The sequence below is a fragment of the Rissa tridactyla genome, chromosome 15 (assembly GCF_028500815.1).
Source record: "Rissa tridactyla isolate bRisTri1 chromosome 15, bRisTri1.patW.cur.20221130, whole genome shotgun sequence".
NCBI lineage: Eukaryota > Metazoa > Chordata > Aves > Charadriiformes > Laridae > Rissa > Rissa tridactyla.
Window position 1 is genome coordinate 5,653,188 of NC_071480.1, and position 14,808 is coordinate 5,667,995.

General features: G+C 37.3%; 1 protein-coding gene across 1 annotated transcript in view; it reads right to left on the reverse strand.

The window, feature by feature from the left end:
• The window catches only part of TBCD (tubulin folding cofactor D), a 126,388-nt gene that overhangs the window by 42,489 nt on the left and 69,091 nt on the right, over positions 1–14,808 (reverse strand). The window contains exons 17-23 of the mRNA XM_054221202.1: positions 14,527–14,556; positions 11,719–11,804; positions 7,800–7,880; positions 6,961–7,034; positions 5,902–6,019; positions 4,397–4,457; positions 2,852–2,874 (exon numbers count right to left, since the gene is read on the reverse strand). Coding sequence (XP_054077177.1) covers positions 2,852–2,874; positions 4,397–4,457; positions 5,902–6,019; positions 6,961–7,034; positions 7,800–7,880; positions 11,719–11,804; positions 14,527–14,556 — 473 coding nt within the window. The remainder of the gene's footprint in view (positions 1–2,851; positions 2,875–4,396; positions 4,458–5,901; positions 6,020–6,960; positions 7,035–7,799; positions 7,881–11,718; positions 11,805–14,526; positions 14,557–14,808) is intronic.

The following is a 14,808-nucleotide window of genomic DNA, read 5'->3' on the forward strand; positions in this document are numbered from 1 at the left end:
CCTACATTATCAAACGCAGAACTGACTACGTGGAAGGAGGAAAAAAAATTCTGAACATCTATTCAGCTGAACAGTCAGTCAAGAAGCTTAAATTAGATAATGCATTTTTAAAGAATCTTAACAGAACTACTATTAAAAATACTTTTTTCTTGAGGACTTTTCATATTGAGAACTAGCACAAGGTCTTAGATGCATTACAGAAATATATGTGCTACAAAAAAAAGATACTAATCATGCTGGTTCGGTGGAAGCATAATATAAACTAGGCTGACCATTAACACCGTGTTTAATCTGGCAGACTAACTTCCTACCCCAAGTAAAACAGCTTAAGGCAACAGATGCCACAAGTTTCTGTCTTGGGTTTTTTATATATAAAAGCAAAGTTTAAAGCAAATGAAATATATCTCAATTTTTATAACTCTATAGCATAACCAATATAGCACAAAACAGGCACAACGGACCAATACTGTGTTTAAGTTGCATGGTTTGCATCTGACTTGCTGTAACTAGCGCCCATTTAATAGAGAAAGCCAGGCTGACTGCGCAATCCGCAGCTGGAAGTGCACATGCAAATGCTTACACCAACCAGCTCCTCAAGACAAACTTGTGCATCAAATGTGTCGGAATCGAGACTAATGGAAGGAAGTACACGCTGATGTGCCTGGACTTGCAGTCTCCTTTTTCAGCATACAATGCTAAACCCAGAAAAGGACTTGTACAGGAAGACAGAGGGATACTTGCATTTTAAAAAAAAATTGTTAATACAGTAGAGGACAGGCTTTTCTACAATTAGCGTAAACAAATGTGACTGCTTCAATTATACTCAAAATTGAGAGACTGTGCAGTGTAAGTCAAAACTTCGTCTACGTCTGAAGGTTAATTCATGGCTGTCATTCAAAACCAGGTTAAAGACATCACAAGAGCTGCTTAAACAAAGCAAGAGGGATAGTTAAATGAAGGTCTCCATTACAGCACTTTGGCTTTAAATTTTTTGACTTGAAATAGTTATGGATTCAATGGAATCCTAAGCATTAGACAACCAGACAACCAAGAAACTCAGGAACCAGCTTAAAATTTATAAATTACAACTTAAAAAAAAAAAAAAAAAAAAAATCACAGTTTTTTTACTCCCTTTTCTCACAGGCCAACACAACTTCTGAAAACAGCTCGATCCAAGTATTAAAAACCATTCGGGCCACAAAAAGACAGCTGTTTTGTTGCCAGAAGTGAAAGCAAAATATCTAATAAACGGTTAAGACATGTGGCCTAACGCTTTTTGTTAATGCAGTTGAAAAACTAGAAACCCAAATAAAACACACAGGTTTTCAACATTCCTACAAGATGTTGTTACACCGAAAATTCCCAGTAGCAATTTCTCAAATGGAAATCTTTGGAATATTATGTGCAATAATTACTCACCGTGAAACAAGTTTGGCTTGTTTCACTAAATGCTTGCCCAGCAATACTCAAATTGCTGGTTTGTTTTTATAACCTAGTTTATTTTTCTTGTCCTATTTTAAAATATTTTATGCATACCGATATTTTAAAATATGGATTATAGTAGACATCTCTGTCTCAGCCTAAGTATTAGAGTAAACAGCAGTGAATCAATTTTGCGTGGAGTTGAATTAGAAGTCTTATCTAGAATGAAAACATTTCTGTAGGCATCTTATAAATACCATTAAGTGCAAGAAGTGCACATTATGACAAAAACAAATTACACCCAAGCTCCACCCTGACATTAAAGAATTTATGGGAGCCAAGGCAGCCACCCACAAAGACACTAACATAGAGTATCAGCATTAAAGCCACCCAGCAGTACAAGCTAACTTTGGAGTGGAAGTTTCACATCAGTAGGTACGACCCTCAAGAAGTGAATTTTAACATTTTTTCAGAAAGTTTCAGGATACAAAAGCTTACATAAAAATTCTTTAAATTGTAATTAATAATTACACAAAAACCTAGTTAAGGTTTACTATTTTCAGATATGTCATGTGAAAAGAAGTGAAGTAAACTGCCCAAAAGCTCAAAGGATTTGTGAGTTAAAGCAGAAAAAAACCCCTCATTCGCATATACAATCGTTAGGGCATACAAGTCATTAATTGTATTTTGATTTCCTTACATTTAGGAACAAACCCTGAAGTCACACACCAGTTTTATTTCACATTTACTTAACAGTTACTTAGGGAAACTCCCCCTTTATTTCCTGGAAGCTTCAATAAATAGGAAATGAAAAACAACTCAGTGAAAACTCGTTCACATTTTCTTTGGCGCAAGAGTTGAAAAATTGTATTGAAGCTTTTGTAACAACTCCTGGCCTACTCATTACACAGGATGATGAAAGTAATTCTAGAGTTTAGATAAAAGTTCATTTTAAAAAAAGAAAAAAAATTGGACTCATTAACTTCTTAGTTAAAGGTCATTTCTATAGACTTATTTGAACCATACAAGTACTCCAGTACAGGTGAACAGTGGGGAAGAAACCCATTACACACTGCTGAAGCCAGGGATTAGTGAGCATATTCTGTTTCACATTCTTTCCTCCCTTGAACTGCCTCTATCACAATATTGAGACCAGTACTCAACACTTTCCCATTCATCTACTGTGCCTGTGAGCCGCGCTCTCAAAACATCCCAACCATTATAAAAGGACATCAGCCTCCGGACCAGGCAGACAAAGCCAAAAGAATGCATGTGCTTTCCTTCTGCCGAACCGGGCCAGACTGGCAGGCTATGGCAGGCGGAACTAACCCCTACAAACCAAAAAAACCCCTAGGATCCTACTGGTTTCATTACTTCTGATTGATACTTTCCAATACGAAAAATAATTTTTTTGCATCCATTTTCTTACCTGTACAATTGACGACTGCAAAGCTGGGGGGTGGAGGGAAAGCAACAAACATTAGTATTAGCAGAGTTTGTTCAATGTGTTTTCATTGTTCCTCCTCGCGTGCAATGTCTATATATTGTGAGCTACACAACACTTTGGTTTATTTTTAAATTAAAATTCAAAGGAAAATGTCTTTTAAAAAACGTCTCTACATACCCATTTGAATTTTACATTCAAAGAAAATCAATTTAACACATTCATAAAGCATTCATTTTCTTAAATCCTAATCTTAGCTGCTCCCACACATATCCTGGAAGCTACTTTGGCTTTTTAAAATATATTTGCTTTCCACAGTTAGCTTTTTTAAAATGATGATATACTGCAGTGTCTGAAAACTGAAAATAACTTTGTTTGCTACTGATTAAACAGAAAAAACTAGAACAAAATTTCAAATGTGACTGAAAAATATTATCTCATTGTTAACATTACAGTAGGCTATCTTCAAGAATCAGAGATAAGCAAATTTCTCTGTAAAAAATAGATTTTTAGAAAGAAAGAGTTTACACCAACTTTGCAGGTTAATTTTAAGAACAGACAACAGCAGAAACTGGAAAGTTTCACAACAACCGAAGGCCACCGTAACAGCACAGATGCTGCTGCTGAAGCTTTTGGGCATTTCAACATGAGAAAGTGGAACAAGGACAAAGATGCCCTTTCAACCTGTAGCAGCAGCTGTCACCTATGCACAAAATTAAGCAAGCACCTATGTCCTTTAAAGCACAAGGGGTGAATGGTGAAGCCTGACAGCTTTAGCACCTCGGAACTGGGACTACAGACGCTGCAGAAAACAAGTAGGAGCCTGAATGCTGCAGTATTGTCTGTTCCATAAGGTGAAGAAATAGGAGCCAAAAGTTTAAAAAAAAAAAAAGTGGGATGACTTAAGGGACAAGTTAAGCAAAATTATCTCCATGGAATCATTTTAAATTGCCATGAGCAGGCCAAGACTTCATTTGTCGTAAGTAGAGGTAAAGACAATGCATCCACTGAAACACAGAATATGACTTTCAAGGTCTACAAACAGGTAAATTATGGATTCAAGGCGTGAGCAATGAAATCACAAGAAAGTGGGGAAGAAAGAATAGAATGGACAGAGAATGGGCTCACTCAGAGATGTCTCTTGAGCGTGGTCACATTAAGGCAAGAGCCATACATCAGTCTGTAAGGGCAGTCGGGATGTACAGAAAGGGAGAAGAAACAGAAGGGGACAGAAAAGCACAGCGAATCCCCACGCAGCATTTCAGAATTGTAACCGACTGCGTCAGAGGAAGCGGCTCAGACAAGAAGCCGGCAGAACAGAGAGGGACCAAATACAAAATTATACTGGAGTAAGATCAAGGAGATCTAGCTATCAGACTGTCGAGCGCGTGTCCAAATGCGTATTTGTGAGATTGTTTACTTTTGGCAAGGGGAAGAGGAAGGGGGAGAACAGCTATCTTAATTGTAAATGTTTGTTTAAAAATAATACAACAGACCAGGTTAGAAGATACATTTATACTTGCTACAAACCTCTTGATGGATTTGCTTAAGTCCCTCCAATGATTTTTCATTGAAATAATATGTTACAGATCTGTAAAGGTATACAAAATTTTTAAGACTTGGTTTCCTAATCATGCTGTAAATAATTTTTCTTCCATGACTTCATTGTACTTTCAAACAGAAAAACAATTATTTGATTTCCAAATTATGCTCAACAGAAATATGCAGTATTTAATTTTAAATAGTTCAGCAAATACAATAACATAAGTTGTTTCCTTATCATGTAGCAAACTCAATCTTAAAGGACTATAAAAAATTAGCGTCACTTACTAAAAACTTAATCATCAGTAATACAACAATAGCCCTTCTCAGCTCAGCTGTATTTTTGGCCTCCAACACTTCTCTGATTTTTGCATCAATTTCTCGCACTTCCTACTACTAAAAATGCTCTTTCTCTCTAACTTTTCAACTTGCTTGAAAAGGGAACTCTTTAAGATAAACAAGAATTCTTCTGATAGACACTACTGGCAAATAAAATTCCTATTTGTCGATTATTAAAGTGTAAAAAACAGTGCACACTTTTGATATCTATTATTTGACTTAATTTCAGTGTATTTAGCTTGTACAAACAATGACATTAAATTTGTCAGATTTCACCACTTCAGACATCAGAATGTTCTCAGAAGTAAAATAGAAAAGGTTAATCAGAGAGTCATTATCCAACTTTTAGAACAAAAATGACCCAGAAAGTCTGTACGTTTTTTTAAAATATATTTCTTCAGTGTACACATTATCTGTGACTTCTGGAGAACTCTATTTTCAGTGAAGTTTGCACTCTGGAGTCTTATTTTCCGCTACCTTGATCTTAAACAGCTGCTCATCCTAATTTAAGTCACACTAGTATAAAATTCTACTGCCAACGTAACTTCCAAATTCTAGATTTTGCAATAAGGATTTTTCAACCATTTTTCACAAGCGATTCTTGTGAAAGAAAGAAAAGGTAAATTACTAATTTCTTTAATCACAACATTAAAGCAAAGACATCTCCAAATATATTATCTTGGCTACATCACCTATATATAATACGTGTGTGTATACACACACATACACCCATATATATGAAAATATATACACACATATATATATATATATCTCTACCAGCACTCGGCAGCAACAATTAAATCAACAAATTATTTGAGGAGCTATTTCTCTAACACGGAAGACAAAGGACTGTCCACTCACCAGGAAGACAATACACTTATGGGGAGAGGGGGTTTAATCTAGATTTAAATGGTAACTTTGGACTCTCCAAGTAAGGCAGCAAATGATCTCACTTTCCTGATGATGAGTTTAGATTTAAGGTTATAACATCACTGAATAAAGTGTGAAGGCTTGGCACGACTGATCAAAACAAATAAAAATTCAATGGAAAAGGAGTGCAGTAAAATGGAGATTTCCATAATTATACTCAGGAAGTTTTCAATAGACCAGACATGAAAGGAAAATTTATAGTCGAGATAATCTTGCATTTATACCTATTATTCTCTTCTGCTAGTTTACACAGTGCATGGGTGATCTCAGCACAGGCAAGAATTGCCCCATGGCGTGTGTGCAGATCTGTGCCCACTGATAAAGGTAGAAGTCTTGGCAAAACTGAAAGAGATTAAATAATATTTTTTTTTTTAAACAAAGCATAGTGACAGATCGCAGTTCTAAATGTAAACATGTCAGCCTAGAAATAACATGGGAAAACCATTTCTGGGTAGTCAGGCCAATACATCCTGGCCATTATATGAAAACCAAGTTTTAAAAATATAAGTAAATTCTGACACAGCATGCTAAAGCACACCAAGAAATTTTGTAGTCACAGCTAGCTCTCTGTTTGGAGTAAATACATTAATATACTTGCTGTTAGGCATTGGGCTAGCTGCGCAGTAAGGGAAAAAATGAGGCTTGTACTTCCATGGAATTTTACTTCCATGTAAACTGCCACCTTCCCAGCCTGCTCTAGGGAGCCAAGGTAAGATCTGTAAGTGCAGATTCCCCTGGGTGCCAGCTGCTCTCTTTCAGCCGGATGAAAAAGCAGCTGGTACATCCCCAGAATCTCGAGTGGTCCAAGCAAAGGATCTTCAATTCATGGTGAGAAACGTTTGATTACACACACAACAGTCAAAAAGGAATTCTGAAGATGTCAGACTGGACAAGACAAAACAGATCCCCCCACCCTTTACAACATCAAAGCTATATCAACAAAACAAAAGCTGGGAATTTGAGGGCTAGCTGCCTGAATTGTTGCAACAGAACTACACCCATTTATTCATCTCGGAATGTCGGAGCTGGTAGGGTCCAACATAGCCAGATCCCCAGACAAAGTCCAGTCCCCAGACAGAAAAAGATCTGGCAGTATTTTAGCATTTTTGCATAAAATCTGAAAACTGGTAAAGCTATTAGTGTCACTACACTGTATTAAGTTGCAGGGGAAATCTTAGTTTGTATTAAGTCATGGTGCCTGTTTAAGTCTTCTTAATACACGTTTGCTACGTAAGCTAGAACACTTGATATGGCACGTTATGCAGAACTTATTTGTTACCTACCCACATTTGCCATGTGTTCAGGAGCCCGTGGAGTAAGGTTATGCAGAGCTTTGGTTGAAAGTTCTCGAATAACACTGAAGATGTAAAAAAGCAATTTTGAATTCTTTGGGGTTAGCAATTTAGCAGAAGTAATGTATTAAAAACAATAATGTCAGGAAGGGACTCCTGTCCCTGACCAAAATAAAGACCCCAGCAATAGTAAAAATTACAGTATTCTCTGTCCATCCTATGCTTTCCCCGCTCAAAAAACCCCAACAAAACCAACCAGTGGACCAAACAGACAGCCTACAGCTAGCTTTTAGCTTTATGAAAAGAACTTATTGCTGAAAGAGACAAAGAAAAATGTATGTGTGGATGGTAGAACCCGAGGGCTCATTCTATGCATTGGCAGGGACACTACAGTAAACTATTATTATTTCTCATGATGCAAACTATTATCAGTACTGATATAATCTCATTTGTTTTATATGTACACATTTTAATCTTTGTGAACACTGAATATGACTAAGCACCATCTCTATGCATGAAATCTACTTTAATTATGATAATTGTATGGTGATGGTGTTTACCCCTCACATACACTATATACCATATAAAACTGTTTTATTAATCTATTAACAGATTGAGGTCACGGCAAAAAGACAAAATTCATAAACATGTTTTAAGTGACAATATGCTAGGGAGGTATAGATGACGTCAGCTATTACTTGTCTGGTTTCCTTCGGTCAATTGCTATTGCAAACTCTAGCATAAGTAAAATTTACTAAAATAATCTAGGAAAGCATGATATGCAGAACAGTCAATTCCTGGATATTAATAATTAGACTTTGTGAACTTACCTATCCCAGTGGTTAATCTTCATGTTAACTAAATGATCAATCATTGGCTGCGTATACTCAGGAAAGCCAGCGATATACACACTGAAAAAGAAAAGTCCATACAGAGAGAGTATAGAATCCACATCTGCGTGCATTTTAACACAAGCTACTCCAAAGATTTAAATCCTCTAGTTTTAAAGCAACCAAAAAAAATTACTTAAACATGCCTTCTTCCTAAATGAGATGCAGCTGAATGAAATAATGACGTAGGAAGTATTTTACAATTATTGAAAAAAAGCTAAATGACTTTGTAGAACTCTTTCAGATTCTCTATAAAAACTACTACACATATGAAAAGCTTGACAGCAACAAAAAGCAAATATAAACCTTCAATACCCGTGGTTACATTCTAGAAAACGTAAATGTGTATATTAACTTATAAATTTTTTTCAGATTGGAGGAATGTATTAATGATGTAATCCACAGCATACAGTAAAATTAAGTTAGAGAATGTGCTACATCTTCATAAACAGAATGGTCCAAAACCGAATACGGGTTTTCAATTTGCCCTTTTCAAAAATCCAACAGACACAAAAAGTCAATTCTGACACAAAATTTTAATGCTGCAAAGTCAAGACCCGAGATGTAACACCAGAACTAACTACCCCAGGTAGCCTGCATAACTACCTAACTTTACAGCCAGACTCGCTTTCCAATCTTCAGAAGCATCAACTATTGATGCTAAGGCCAACAGAAGGGAAGTGAAATGTTTTTTCAGTACATGTGATGTATGTTTAATAATCTTGGAAAGCTAAATAATCAGCAGAACACGTTTATGTCAAAACTGCATGCACAAAGGGAGGAAATTAAGGACACATGGATTACCTTAATTTCACCCTTTCATATCATTTGAGTGATTAACTTTGCAACCATAATAGTGTTCCATTAATATATGTGTGTGTAATTAGAAGCAAAACAAAGACAAAATCCAAATACTGCTGCATGTTGCCGTACTGATATCTACAAATTCATCAGAAGAGAAGGAATCCTGAAATCCACAGCACAGACCTCAGTCACTTGAGCCAACCCAGGAGAAAGAAGTACTACCTACTACTGCTGTGAGCCCTAGAGGGGGATTAGACACTGGGTTTAACTGGTTGCTGATGCCAGCAGAGAAATGAGAAAATTCATTACTCTCTTTCCTTTCCCTGTTCTGCAAGAACATACAATAATAGACACACTTCCCCTGCCATATTTGAGTTCTCTTCTCGTCTTTGTAGTTGCTTTTTGGGTGTTAGTTTCAGCACTCACCATTGTTTCAAACCATTTTAATTTAAACTTCCTTGCCCAGCAAAAAGCTGATCTCTTGGGCCATGTCAATAGCCCGATTCCTCTTTCAGTTTTAGTTTATAACTACCTTTAACTACAGCCCTCATCTTTTCTACCCTTCGGAGTATTTAATGCAAGTAGCCTTAGACACAAGTCTAGCTTTCTTGATAAAGTTGCTGGTAAGATTTTTGCATCCCATTCTACTTAGATTAAGCAGGTTCTTCCTTAACTCTGCTTTTACCAAGCCCAGAACTCCTGGAACCACATCATTTCTTTACTCCCAGTTCATATAAAATGGGGTTCCTCTACCTTCCATCCTCAGAAAGAGATCATGGTATTTGAGCTGAAAAAGTTTCAAAAGGGCACCCAGCATGAAAAACCTGCATTAAAATATTTAGATTTTAAAGCATATAAGCAACTATTTATACACAACATCTATATCATATATATAAATATATATGATGCTGCCTCTCTACAAAAAAAGTACCATCATTTATTAACCAAACCCAAATTCAGCTGTAGAAACTGACACATCTTTTTTGAGCTTTTATTGCCCAAAGGAATCCGGCCGTGCCAACCTTCACAGCGGCACAGCTCCCTCTCACACAGCGGCACTACCCTGGCACACAAAGCGTCCCGGGACCAATTCATCTGGGTGGGGGACGGACAGCTAAAGATTCTAGATCCGCAAGATGAACCTCAAGCAGCTTTTTCCAGCTACATAAACAATTACAGCACCTAAAGGCATAACGATCAGAAAGGGCCATTCTTCCTACCACATCATAACGATACCCGTTTTCTGTGCAGCCAAATAGATGCTTATGTACTTTTCTTTTGATGTTACTCAGACAAAAATAAGGAAATAATTAAGTATTGACCCAAATAATTACATCCTGCTTGAAGAGCAAAGTGGTAAAGATTTTTAAAAGTAATATAATGAATGAGATGACAAATACTTCACTAAGAAGAGTTCGATTAATAGCTCTTGATTAATAACTTAGTAATCGTGCTACTAACTGCCTAAGATCATTTATAAAGGATTTTAAAATTTATTCTTTCTGTTGCACAATTTAAAGAAAGGCACAAGAGTGGAAGAAAGAAATCAACAGCGAAAATATTTTTTTACTTGGAAGTAAGACTCCTATAAAAACCCTGGAAATCACAACAAAAGAAGTAATGAATGAGCATTTTTTAAAAAAATAACAGATTAACGATTCAGCTCTCCAGAAGTAAGGAGACCACAGCTAGTCTCCAAGCCAAGATTATCAAAGAGAGAAAATAAAAACTGCTTTGTCAATTTTGAATATTTTCAATTTTCCACTTGTACAATAAGCCGACATTTCAAAAATCCCATTGACACTACACGGATCTAGAGCAGCATCGAATACCAGTCCCCCATCCCAGCTCAGTAGGCGGGAGCTCTGGGGAAGAGTGTAGGAGGAGGGTGTGGACCCCAGAAGGAAAAACAGTAGGTAAAAGGTGAAGATACGTACAGAGTGAAATGATTACGCACAAAAAGGACAATATGGAAGTGGACAGATTAATTAAAAACAAACAAACAAACAAACAAAAAAACCAGTCAAGGAGAGGAAAGAGGATTCCAGTGCAAATTATCTTAAACTGCTCATTGGAAGTCACAAAGCTGGTGACAGAGCATAAACCATCATATACCTGTTTGCTATTTCTGTTCCCCAAGAATATAAACTCTTCAAGCCTTTCTAACCTGTTGGCTTCTGAGCAACATGCAACTCCACGGGGCAATTTATCTGCCCTATCTTAAAATGGTCTGAATCACCTTCTGTAGGTGCCGTCTCTTTGCCTTGGCTACGGAAGGGCCAGACACCCAGGCTAGACTGGCTGTCTTAGACAACTAAAGCTAGAACCCAGCCCTCAGTCTTTCTCATCTTCTCATGAGGAAGTGCAATCTTACGTTCATTTTAGTCATCCTATGCACCCAGCTTGCCTCAGAATTCCCCTGACTTCAGCTTTACTGTATTTTCAGATAGCTGACCAGAACAGATCGTAGTATTCCAAGACAAGCCACTGAGTTATAAGAGCACCACACCAGTTTCGGTATTTCCCATTACATTCTTTGCAGACTCCATACTGCAGTGATCAGTTTGGTTTTTTAAAAACAGTGCTGCATACTGTGGTTAGATTTTCACTGAGCTACCTATGGAAAACACAAGCACTCAAGTTAAAGGTCTATGCACATAACCACAAATTCAACAGCTTGTGCAAAGTATTTTTTTTAATGGGTTTTAGTTTATTTTTTTTTTTACCCGCATCAGAGTCTATCTGCCACCACAACAGCCTCTCCTTTTAGTACAAGTCTTCCAAATCCCCTCGTCTTTTCTAATCTTGACCAGCTTAGACAGTTTTGTGGCACCTGCAAATATTGCCTCTTGGCTGCTTCCTCGCGTAGACAAGGAAATCACGGTCCCATTTTCACCATGTCTTACGCATAATAAGCAGTTTGATGCAGAAATAATAAAATTTTAATTTATTCAAAAACAACAGTAATAAACAGTAAGGTGAAACAATCAGACAAATATTTCATTATGTAAAAGAGGTCCCTCATGTTTAGGAAAACTAATGCTTGCAAACTTACCTTATGGTCAGATAACAGTTAACTCTGTTACCAACAGCAAAATAATCAGCTGCAGTTAGAATGTCTATGCCATGTGGAAAAGTGCCCTACAAACACCATAGGGAAAAGGGGGGAAAAAAAAGAAAATATTATTTAAAAATATAAAATACTTTCCAAATAGGCAACATTATTGAAAACATAAAATATAAAATCAGGTACCAAGAAATGCATCACACGGAGAATACATGGGAGTTCAATTACTTCTATTTGTTTCTACTTACAAATATATTTTGTGACTTATTTATTACTGAACTACAAAACTGCGGTTAGCTTGTTTTTAAAAAGAACACTCGTTCCCAGCAAAGCCTGAAACATAGAATCCTACAGAATCGTCACACTTCTGACATGACGGCTCAAAAAATTCTGGGTTTAGAAGAAAAATTATCTTTCTAAATATGCAGTTGCCACCTACAAATTTTATATATAATTTTTATATAAGCACTACAATCCAGATATTCAGAATTCTGATTGGCTGCGACTGATTAATATGACTAATAAACGCAGCACGGCTGTGTTTTGGAACGGAGGAGGCAGCAAAGCCTCCACAAGCCATAATTAAGTACAAATGGAAAACAGCCAACTGAAAGACACTATGCTCACTTACAAAAGGGACAATCATATGATATTTAAGCAATAAGGCTATGTGGAAGTACAGGTTCTGGATATGATACAGTTTTGTTTGCTTACAGCTCACTCATCCCTTCCACATTTGGATACAGCCATGCAAAAATAGTAGAAAATATCTCTAGATCTAAGCCTGAATAATTGAAGAAGTAGATACTGCAGGCAGTGGGAAGTTGTCAGCTACTGTGGAGGTCTCATTCTGGGACGCTTAATGCCAACAGTCCAAAAATCTAAGGGCTGGAATCTGACTGAACCAAGAAGGACAGACAGAACATTTATGGTTTATCCAAGAGACTACCTGCAAGCCCTAGTAACGGTGAAATGAATTTACTCTTCAAAAGCCTAATGAAACATTGATCGGGGAGAAAAAACGCACACACAAGAAATACCTCAGCATGATTTATAGCCAGACAAGACGGCACACAATTAAATATATAAGAATGCACACTGTACATAAGGAAAATCACAGCGAAGCAATTCCAATTCTAGCTCCTAGTTGGAGCTTGCTATTTATTACTTGGCTGTAAGCGTGCCAATTTGATGCCATCTCACCGAAGGTGACGGTGCCGCAGCACATGTCAGTGAGACAGCAAAATTCCTGAAACCAAGTTCAAGAGTACAGAGGTCATGGCCAAGGGGAGAGACAGACTTCATGGGAAAAGCTAACAGTTTCTATTCTGTCAAAACACTTAAAACTTACTTCTCCAATGTAAAAGTTTGTCTTACTAGAAGTACGTGGATTTCTCATGATTTAGGTTTAAAAAAATTCTTCAATTTTTTTCAACGTTTTCATGTAGATGAAGTGCAAGTTGCCATGCCTTCTTTTTCTGAGGCCCCAAAAGGCAGCTGTGGGGCCGAGGACAGGCCAAGCCGCAGAGGCGAGGCAGCAGGAACCAGGCAACGAGCCAGGTCAACTTTCCTCTCCACCTCTTTAGTATCGGTGTTGTCACTTCAGCTGGAGAATATGTTTTAGCTCCTTCCAATTCAGAGAAAGGGTGTCTCTTTCAACACGTTACATCCAGGTAAAGAACTACAGAGGGTGTATCCACCAATTAAGTAACCATTTTCCTAGGCAGTAAGGAATGGTTCCATAAGTAAAACTTCTGAACTTCTACAGGACCAGCTGGAGACTGACAGCATTCTTTATGCCCTGAAAACTTATTTCATGGCAAACTCCTCCTGAACGTGCCAACATATAAGCTAAAATTCTATCTAGAAATACACCAGTTATGGACACATTGCTTAATACCTGTAGCTCTAAAGGAGTAATATCCTGGCTCATAACTCACGGATCTTCAGGAATGCTATCAGGGAAAGCCAGACAGCATTTTAACAAAGATCCCTTACAAGAACAGCTTACTGATAACAAAATTTGCTTTAACCATGCTCATACGTCCCGCTCTGTCACAAGAACCACTGAACCACTTCCCCCCATTCCCCGCCCCACCAAGTTCATATATTCAGCTTTATTAGTTCCTGATGAGAAACCAGGAAATTTTGAACTCCAGGTCTTCACCCTACTTGCCTCTCCTCCAAGACTGCAAATCAAAGTTATTTGAGCATTTTAACTACTTAAACGTGAAGTTACAAAGGAACCTACCACAATACTATTTTTCAAAGCACTTAGGTCCCTCCAGAAGTAACAGATTTCTCAAAATATCTAGACGGTAGCATTACGGTACAACAGGCAAAACCAACTATTGAGTTGAAGACTCTTCAGCCTAGTTCACTGTTGTGCCAACCACAGCAAAGACTGTGCAGCACACTTCAGCTGTTCTACTGAAAACTAGGAAGTCAATGAAACAAAAGAATAACCAAAAAATTGCGCTTTTCCTGCTTTAAGAGTGTTGGCACTTTACAAGGTGTATAATTGCCGTCATATATGCTGATTTTGCTTTTCAGAATGACTTAAAATTGCCAGGAAGATCATTTTCTTCCAAAACCAGAATACTAGAATAAAACTCACATCTCGGAAAAATATTCCACAAGAACCTGTTTGCTGATAATGAAAATAATTCTTTTGTGACATCCTTTTACTCAATTTCTCTGAAGCCACAGCGTCTATTTTTCATTTTAGGTACTACTGGTTTACAGTAAGTAACCTCCAAGGCAGTAATGAATGAAGATTGAGGGAAGTTACCATACCTGTCTCCCAACATTCTCCTGGAAGGCAGCCTAAGGAACAGAGAACAAACATACCAAAACGAGTTAGGTTTGCTTTTTGATAAACACCAGATGATGAATTCAAAACACACAACAATATAAATGACCCATGGCTTTTCTTTTTTAAATAAAGTAAGCTTTGTCAGTAGAACAAGCCCACAGGGCTTTTTTGTTTCTGCGTCTCTATGTTCTGGTGTTCTTAAAGCTGGATGTTGCATGACAGCAGTTTAAGAATGCAAGTTTATTAAACTAGTCACACCCACA